This window comes from Arachis ipaensis, chromosome B08 (assembly GCF_000816755.2).
Source record: "Arachis ipaensis cultivar K30076 chromosome B08, Araip1.1, whole genome shotgun sequence".
Taxonomy (NCBI): domain Eukaryota; kingdom Viridiplantae; phylum Streptophyta; class Magnoliopsida; order Fabales; family Fabaceae; genus Arachis; species Arachis ipaensis.
The window spans coordinates 9,144,327-9,154,432 of NC_029792.2; the positions used below are offsets into that span (position 1 = coordinate 9,144,327).

General features: G+C 30.7%; 1 protein-coding gene across 1 annotated transcript in view; it reads left to right on the forward strand.

The window, feature by feature from the left end:
• LOC107610474 (jasmonic acid-amido synthetase JAR1) overlaps window positions 7,749-10,106 on the forward strand; it is a 13,015-nt gene continuing 10,657 nt past the window's right edge. The window contains exons 1-4 of the mRNA XM_021108103.1: window positions 7,749-8,145; window positions 8,421-8,627; window positions 8,708-9,071; window positions 9,160-9,628. Coding sequence (XP_020963762.1) covers window positions 7,934-8,145; window positions 8,421-8,627; window positions 8,708-9,071; window positions 9,160-9,628 — 1,252 coding nt within the window. The 5' untranslated portion in view covers window positions 7,749-7,933. The remainder of the gene's footprint in view (window positions 8,146-8,420; window positions 8,628-8,707; window positions 9,072-9,159; window positions 9,629-10,106) is intronic.

A 10,106-nucleotide genomic window follows, 5' to 3' on the forward strand; every position in this document is an offset into this window, starting at 1 on the left:
TTTAAAAAAATAATAATAATTTGATGATAATAAATATTAGTGGTTTGGGTTGAAAGTTTAAAAGTGAGTGTGATGTGTGTTTTCATTATCCAGAAAAATAATTAACACAAATCTAATTGCAAGAGCTAACATTTATTCTCTTCTTAAACCTATAATATGCTCATCTCTCTAACTAAGTATTCACTTCTTTCTTCTGTCCATAGCCTAAGTGACTAACCTTAAATTAGGGAAGAAAAGAAGTTTTACAAGTAAAAAGGAATGTTTATATTAGATTCAAGCAACGAGAAAAAGTGAATCATCAACTGAAAAGGCAAGAGAGGAAAAAGTCAAAAATTACAGCTAAAAAGTAAAATCAAATTTGATTTGATCCAGAGGTAAAGCAAAAAAAGGAAGTTGTTATCTTTGTGCAACTAGTCTAACTTGTTGAAGTTGCCATTTTTCTGTTACACATTTTTGGATAAGAAGAAGAAAATAGAAATTACTTTTTTTTGTTGCAAATTAAAGATCACAGTTAAAATTTTGAACCAAAGAATAGATTAATGGTTCAGATCCTTAAAATAAAAAAAAAAGAAAAGTAATTAGGTAAAAATTTATACTAACTCTACAAGCCATGAATCATTGATGCTGTCCTATCTCTTCTTTAAGTCTCTATTCTGATTTTTGGAGAAGAAAAACAAAGTTAAATGTGTTCAACCAAACTCAAATTTTAAAAACTTTACTCTTATTTAAAAGGATAAACTACCAGAAATTGAAGTAAGGAGAGAGAGCACATTATTTAGGTCTTCGTAACATTTTTGCTACATCTTTTTCTCCTTCATCGTTTTACATTCAAATTTATATTCTTTAGTTTTATCTTTTTTTATTTACATTCAATAGAAAAAAAGCAAACATGTGAAGTATTAAAAAAAGTCATTGAAAAAAAGACAAAGAAAGTAATATTGGAAAAAAGTCAGAAATCATGTCAAACTCTTTTGTATGTATTTTTGTTTTATATTCATGATTCAGAGAGAATTTTCTTAGTAAATTGGGTGAGCACTTAGTGGTTAAAAGTTTAGAAAGTAAATCTAATCAAATTAAGTTTAGATAAAAGTTTGATTTGTCCTGATAAAATTGGGTAGAATCCTTGAGAATTGATGTTTGTAATTTTTGAGAAAAATAGTAGAAATTCTATCATAATTATGGTGGAGATTGAATGTAAGTCACATTATATATGGTGGTTGAAATAGAATACATAATTATGTTATTTACTCTTTTCTATTCTATTTCTATTTTTATTCTATATAAAGTAAAATAAAATTATTTTCTGCATAATTAATATTGCAGACTCAATAACAATTTTAATTTAAATCTGATTTAAAATTAAAATATATAAAATTAAAAGAAGTCATAAATTTAGTTCCTTCTCTAAGTCATTGAGAATTTTCATGATATCATTTTTATTCTCTCTGACCACTATAAATATGCGTGCATAAATGACTAAAAAATAAAAATACTATTTTTTAATATGTTAAAAAAATAAAAATGACAATAATTTAGAATGAAAGAAGTTGCAACATATTGTACGGAAAGAGTAAAGAAAATCAAGTTTCTAAACATGTATGTGCCCTAAATAAATTATGACTCGAATATATATATATATATACACTGATTTTCCCACTTGCTGTATCTTCTTTGCCCCACATATATAATTATACAACATAGATTTCATATCATATCATAATCCCAATCATACGTGCAATTTGTGTTGATTGAGGTCGACCACGTATACTCTCTTATTATGTGGAAATGAAATGGGGAGGTTTTGGTGAGAAAATGATAGGATAGATTTATCATCATCGATCGTCATTGGTTATTATTAGTGCAAGTCAAGCTGCCTTTTTATTGTTTATAAATTTAACTGTTTTAAAGATTAAAGTCAAATGCACTACCAAAAATGTTATTTAAATACATTTTTCAAACTATAATTACTCAAATAATTATTTAAAAAGAAAAAAGTAATTTGTTGTGGTCGGTAGTAATTGCAGCACATGGGTTGTATGCATGAAGCTGTGCATGTTGACAAGATCACATGCATTTATCTGAATTCTGAATGAAGGTATATAAAGATGGTATGAAAAAGACAATAAAAGAGACAACTGCTTTGACGATAAAATGTACCAAAATTAAAGCTATCTACTATCTACTCTTCAGCAAGGAATTATAACTATATATATATGTAGCATATTATTATAAATTTCAGTTTGTAAGTAATGTCTCAAACCTTATATATATAGTTCGAATGAAGAGAATAAAATGAATTTTAATTCATTGCATGCATTGTAGTAGCATGTTTGACAAAATTCTATGAGTATGTTATCAATTACAGTTCCCATTACTTTTGTAATTATGCTAGGTAATCAACTAAAATATAATCAACAATTAACTAACTATTAGTTGGACTCTAAATTAAATAAACTAAAAAAAATGTCTAAAATCAATTGAAAAAAATATCCAAAACATAAAAAAAATCTTTAAAATCATTGTAAATATAAAAAAAAACTCTTTTAATTATGATAAAAAATCTAACACATAAAAAAAAAACATCCAAAACTTATAAACAAAACACATAAAAAAAACACATTATTAAAAACCTAAAAAAAACATCTCACGTTATTAAAAAGAATCCTCTCGCTTTTCGATTCTAGAGAGATGGAAGCCGCAGTGATCAAGAGAAGAAGTAAGTACAAGAACGCGTGACTATTGAGACGGGCGACTTCTGAGCAACGGACGGTGATGATGGCGCCGCGCAACGACACAGTTTTGAAATGTTGTTTGTGGCATAACTGCAGAAATCGTTCGCAATTGAGGACGCGTGGACGACTTCTGAGCAAAAGACACAGAAGGAGAGAAGAAGAGAGGTAAGAGAAATGGGAGGCCACATATTTTTGGAGCGTAAAACTAATTTTTTTTTATTTTTAAAATCAAATTTTTTAAATATTAATTACTTAACTGTGAATAATACTACACATCTAAGTATTTTATTAATCAAATCTAATTAAGTTGGTCTAATATTAATAAAAATCAATTATAAATAATAATACTCCAAATCTTATTATTTAACTTAGTTAAATTTAACTACTACATACAGAATTAATTCCCTAAACTTTCTCTTTCTTTTTCTCCCATCAATATCATTTACCCTATTTAATTTTTAACGCATAGACAACATCTCTTAAAACTTTGACACAACGTACATCACCTATATATCACTTACCTTTAATCTATTTTAATCAATACTTTTATTAACTCCTCAATATAATAATTTTATTTACGATAAAAATATATTTAAAAATAATAATAAAAGTTATTAATTAAGATATTTTTTTTCTCTTAAAATTAAAGTAATACAATACGTGTGTCTTATATATAATATGAATTATGTGTGTGTGCTTTACTGTAACTGAAAAATGCTTTATATAATTGCTTAGTTGCTTTAACTGCTATTTCAATTCTAGCCTGTTTGTTGAGAATGGTTTTTAATACTTTTGATTTAGTAAATCCATTTTATTTTTATCAAGGCTTTAATATTAGAATAAAATATATTTTAAATTTATTTCAAAATTAACTCGATAATTTATAACAAACGTATATAAGCAAAAAAATTAGCCTCATCTTGCAATGCAAACACATGATGAAACGCTGTAACGTTTTAAAAGTATTTCAAATTTGTTGAAGCTAAAGTTTGAAATAAAAGAATGGATGTACATATTGAGAGAAACATCAAATAATTCACTGTCTGATGATGATGAGTTTCTATTTGATTAATAGTGTGATTTATGAATGATTGTCTTGTTATGCAGTTATCTTTAGGAGGACCCACTATGTACATCATAGAGGTATTGATGGATTGACAAGCCAATGCAAAATTGATAAATGTTTTTAATCTTTTATTAGATTCTCTTAAATAGAAAATTAAAATTATAATTAATTACCATTAATATTAAACTAATAAAAAAATTTAAGTAACACTCTTCCGCAAGTTAGAATTGTATATATCTTGACAATCCTAACTTGGAAACATTAGTAAAGAAAAAGACTTGGTGGCAAAATTTTGGTAAAAAAGATCAACAAGTTGGTCTTTGAAACGAACTGACATAAAATGAATGAGACCAAACAAATGTTTTAATGTGTTTGGTTTTCTCATAAAAGATGGAATTATTGGCTGGTTGTCACATAATATAGTGATAAACTTTTGAAGCGATAAACCAATGAAATCCATTAAAAAATGAACAATGCTAGGGAACTAAAAGGGTATTAGCCAAAAATCAGCCAAATACCTTTGAGTGAATCCAAAATTTCTACGAGTTAATATATATGGATATTTCTTCTGCTAAGTATCAGAATGTTTCTTTTTCATATTAAATGAATGTTCTTTTATATATTTTTCGAATTTTTTTGTATTGCAAATGTGAATGTCTCTATTTTTTTAAGAATTTCATATTTTTTTAAAATTTTATAGATATTTAATTATTTTTGCTAAAATATAACTGGATATTTCTTTTGTTAAGTATTATGATATTTTTTTTCATATTAATTAAATGAATATTTTTTTTTTATATTTCTGTAGTTTGCAATTTTTTTAATCATCAAAATGACATCTAATATCCCAAACGCGAGAGCAACATCGTGATGATGCTGCTACCGTGCGACTACTGTGAAAGCCATTGGCAATCCAAACTTCACATGATTACTTGCATCATAGTATCCTCCAACCAAGTCCACCTTCAAAAGCAAGAACATATATACTTCAATTTTCAACTTGGGAATTATCACAAACACCTAGAAATCTAGAACTAGAAATTGGCGTAACTAACTAACCCATTGTTCTAGACTATCAGTGAGGCCGGAATGGTGACGCCAAGAGATGCGCTGGTTGTAAGGAATTCTTCCTCCGTCGCCTCCTCCCTCCACGCCCGCCACTGCCTCCATGGCTTCTCCGGCTGTCCCCCCGCCTTCGGAATCGCCACCGCCTTAGGGATCGAGCTCAAGTTCAATTCTAACTACAACGGCGGCTCCGATAACACATCTGGTTCACGAAATGAAAGCGATTCTTGTCAACAGTGGCAAATCCGACGAGCCAGATGTCAGTGATAGAAGAGAAGTGAGTCACGGTGGAGAGGCGGAGAGGACTTGACGGTGAGAGAGAGAGAGGTCTGTGTGTGTGATTATTGGAGGTGGGTAGGTTAATGTGAAAGAGAAGAGAAAAATGTTTTAATTAGGTTTACTTAATCAATTCTAAATTTTTTAAATTTTGAATTTAAAAAATTTAAAATTAATTATTAATATAAATTAATGTAATTTTGGTTAATTTTTTGCTGGTCTCTTGATTCCATGTACTTTTCCTTAATAAAAATATCTAACCTTTAAATTTTTATTGATTCAGTTAAAGAAAATGTTAAAATCTGGAAATAATATCCTTCCATCATCATTCATCGTTAAAACTATCATCATCAGCATTAACAATAATCAAAACTACTTGCTCTTTTTCTAAATCCTAAACCTTTATAACTATTTTTCATCACCACATTTAATACCACAATAACAATCACATTACCACTACTAATAACATCACCAACAACACGGCTTAAAAAAAATTCTACTTTCACTAACACTAGCACTAAATTAAAATAAAAAAATGAGGACTAGCTAAAAGCCATTGTTGCCTAGGTCGCACCTCGATGCCGAGGCAAAGATTGAAGAACAGAACGATGAGGCGAGAACCACAATAATAGAATGACAGACCAGTGTGACACAACAGTAGCAAAATAAAAGCAGCGACAAAGCACGAGAGGCAGAAGATCAGGACATTAGTGAAGAGAGGGAAGAGGAAGAAGATGGAGGGAGACAAAGAGACAAATGGTTGATGATTTCGTTATGCTCCTTCGATGGTAGCGACCACTGTGGACCGTGGTCTCCACGGTCGTCGCCCCCTTCTGACCTCTTCTCCATTTTTTCTTTTTTCTTTTTTTTTTACTGTCACTCATCTCCTCTTCTATTCCTTTCTCTTCTTTATTATGGCAGCGATTATGACTCCCATCTTAGCCAACACCGTCCCATTTCCTTTTCCTTTTTTTCCTCTCCTTCTTTGTTCTTTTTTGTTTTTTTCACTATAATATTTTTGGTAAGAAGAGTATTAGGGGAATAATGAAAATTTTGAACAACATAAACAACCGTCAATCAAAATAAAAATATACTATACTCTAATTTAATGCTACTAATTAAATTTACTCTTTTAACTTTATTAATTCACATTGTTTACACATTATTCAAAAATCTTGTTGGTTACCTATATTTTTCCTTTTGGGTAAATGGTTACGCTGAAATACCACCTATTCTTTTTTTGGTGACATACGTGACCTGTTCTGATATAACTATAGATTTTTGTAGTATTTTTTATTTAACATTTTACACTATAATTTTTAATCATGACCATAATTTATTTTATGATTACGTGTAAGAATTGTGATTATAGTTTGTTCTATGGTCATAGTTTAAGTATGACTATAACTTATTTTATGATCATTTTATTTTAAAATTGTGATCAATGGTTACACTAATTTTAAATCATCTCCATAATTTAATCTACAGTCACTATTTAAACAAGATTATAACTTATTATATGTCACGCTATTTAAAAATCGTAGTCATAATTTATTTTATAATTACGATTTTAAATTGTAACCATTGCTTATTCTATTTTATGAGATTTGTTTCGTTTAAAGCATAATTATATTAAAAAATGATGATAATCACAAAATAAATTAAAAATTAAAAAAAAAACAAATTTCTCTTTTCTTCCATCTTCTTTTATTGCATTTGCATACTAGCATTCATTGCATTTTAATTTTATTTTTATAGCTTGTTCTCATTTTATTTTCTAAGTTGCTCATTTCAATAATGGTGTTGAATTCTTTTACTCAATTGTTGAGAATTTCTTGGTTAATCTTGGTGCTTTGTGACTTGTTTGGCATTAATTGTAATATTTGCTCTACACACAAGATTAGTGCTTTAGTCTTTCCTAACTCATGATCCCTTGTTTTTATACATTATCATCATTGAGTTAGGATGGGACCAAATGCTCTCATGCTTATTACTAATCTTGTTTGTGTCAATTGTTGATTAAGCTTGATGTAACATGCTCTTCATGTCATGTACCCATGCTTTAACTTGTTCTTGCATCAAGTATTAATTGATATGCCCTTTGCCTATATTGCTCTCTCACTTACATGCGTAGCTAACATGTAGTGGGAACCTTACTTGTATTTGGTATATTAACTAATGATAAAAAATAATAAATTCTAGTAATTTTATAACATTTTTGTGTATATAAATTACAAAGTAAAAAAAAAACCTAGGTATACATATTATTATGATGGCATTTTGAAATGGTGGCTGACAATGAAATTGGAGGGAAAGTGTTCATCAGCTGTCATCACTGGTTGGCTTTGGTCCCTTTGTACCCCCCATGCCATCACAAGAATCAATCTCTCTCTCTCAAAAACGATAACACCATTACATGTATGTGGTCTACAACTCATTGTACTTTTTTACTAGACTACCTCTCTCTGCTCTGCAATATAAGCTTCATTGCTTCAATCCCCCTTACTCCCTTTTCTTTGACACAATACAACATCCAAATATATCAACAAAAGAGGAAAAAACAATTATATATTTTTATAAAAAGGGGGGGATAATTATTCAATGGTGGGGCTCCTCTCTCTCTCTCTCTCTTGGCCTTTTCTACCTACTTGCCTTCTACAAAAACCGGACCCTCCACTCAACCAAATATGAGATAATTATTCACTTTTAGTGCAACACTATTTGCTACAATAACACTATCATATATACTATATTATTCCATTCTACTAAGCTACTTGTTCATCATCATCGAGCCATGGATAAACATGAACCTGAAGCAGTTAGAAGCACTAGCAGTTATGTCAACAATGGCAACATCAATGATCATGAAGGCGACATCATTAGGTGGTTCGAGGAAGTGTCTGCCAAGGCCGGTGCGGTCCAAACGGAGGTGCTATGCCGGATCCTGAAAGAGAATTTCAAGGTGGAATATCTGAAGAAATGGTTATTAGTAGGGAAGGAAGACTAGATTAATTAGGGTGTTACACCCTTTTTATGCATACAAAACATACTTTTAAGTTTATGCACATTTTTATAGGAATCAGAATATATATGGAATATTTTACTGGTATAGGTCATACATACTCTCTACTTATTTATTCCCTCTAGGCTCTAGCTCTAGCTCTAGCTCCAATTTTCATATGATGCTTCATTCATAAGGTTGTTTTATGTTGTCTCATGGAGTATAGTTAAGGATTCATTCATAAATTAAATAGCCCATGTGAAAATAATTAACATGACAGCCTTTTCATCATATGCAAGTTGATCACAGATCACCATCCATTTTTCTTTGGAAAAAAAAAAGAGAAAATTTTGATATTCTTGTGTGGTGGGGGTGGTTTTTGCAGTTCCGGAACCACAGAAGGAAGGCAGAAATTTGTTCCATTCACGAGGCACAGTGCACAAACAACCCTTGAAACTTTCACTTTATCTGCAGCATATAGATCAAGGTGTGCTTCTCAATGCAACCTCTGAGATTTGATTATTGTTTATTATTTGAGATTTGAACATGTGACTATTATAATGATAGGGTTTATCCAATAAGGGAAGGAGGTAAGATTCTTGAATTCATATACAGCGGCAACCAATTCAAAACAAAAGGAGGGTTAATTGCAGGAACCGCCACAACACACTACTATGCAAGTGAGGAGTTCAGGATCAAACAGGAGAGAACTAAGTCATTCACTTGCAGCCCCTATGAGGTTATCTCCGCCGGTGACTACAAGCAATCCACCTACTGCCACCTCCTCCTCGGCCTCTTCTTCTCTCATGATGTCGAATTCATCACCTCTGCCTTCGTCTATGGCATCGTCCAAGCCTTTCGCAGCTTCGAAGAGCTCTGGAGAGACTTGTGCCATGACATTCGACATGGCACCTTAAGTTCTAGAATAAAGGTACTCGCATGAAATCATTTCTTCCAAAATCTTAAATTGTTAGGTAAAATATATTTCTAATTGTATGTGGTGATGTTTGAACAAGAAGGTACCAAAAATGAGAGAGGCGGTGTTGGAAATCATAACACCAAACGAATGTTTGGCATCAAGAATAGAAGGGATATGCGAGGAGGTAGAAGTGATGGATTGGTTTGGTTTGATTCCAAAGCTATGGCCAAATGCAAAGTACGTGTATTCGATAATGACAGGTTCAATGCAACCATATTTGAAGAGGCTAAGGCACTATGCAAATGGGTTACCATTGGTGAGTGGTGACTATGGTTCAAGTGAGAGCTGGATTGGGGTTAATGTGGATCCAAGTTCACCACCAGAGAGTGTCACATTTGCAGTGGTTCCAACTTTCTCTTACTTTGAGTTCATACCACTTTACAGACACAAACATAGTTGCGGTTCCTCTCATGATGGTGGTGCTGATGATTTCGTTGAAGACAAGCCAATCCCACTATCTAAGGTTAAAGTTGGACAAGAGTACGAAATTGCACTCACCACTTTCACTGGTTTGCACTTCTTCTTATTCATATTCATCTCATTTTTCATCATTTCAATAAGTAAAACATTATTAACAACTCTTAATTATAGGTGGAAACTCAGTTACAGCTAATTTTACGTGAAGTTGATAGCTGAGAGTCGTTAGATGAAAATTTAATCAAATCAATCAAACCATCTAACAACTTTCAACTATCAACTTCATGTGAAGTCAACTGCAACTGAGTTTCTACCTTAATTATATCATAGCCTCGTACATATATAGCATATCAATTTTTTCAACTATTGCAGGTAATTTTGTTAACAAGTCTTTTAAACGTATATATTATGATTAGTTATTATTTATATACGATAAAAAATTAATTAATTAGTGTTTTTAATGAAACTTATAATCAAGTAATTTTCAATTAAAAAATATAAATAAGAATTTTTTTAATACAAAACATGATATACAAATATAAAAATGGTGTACAATCACCAACAAAATTC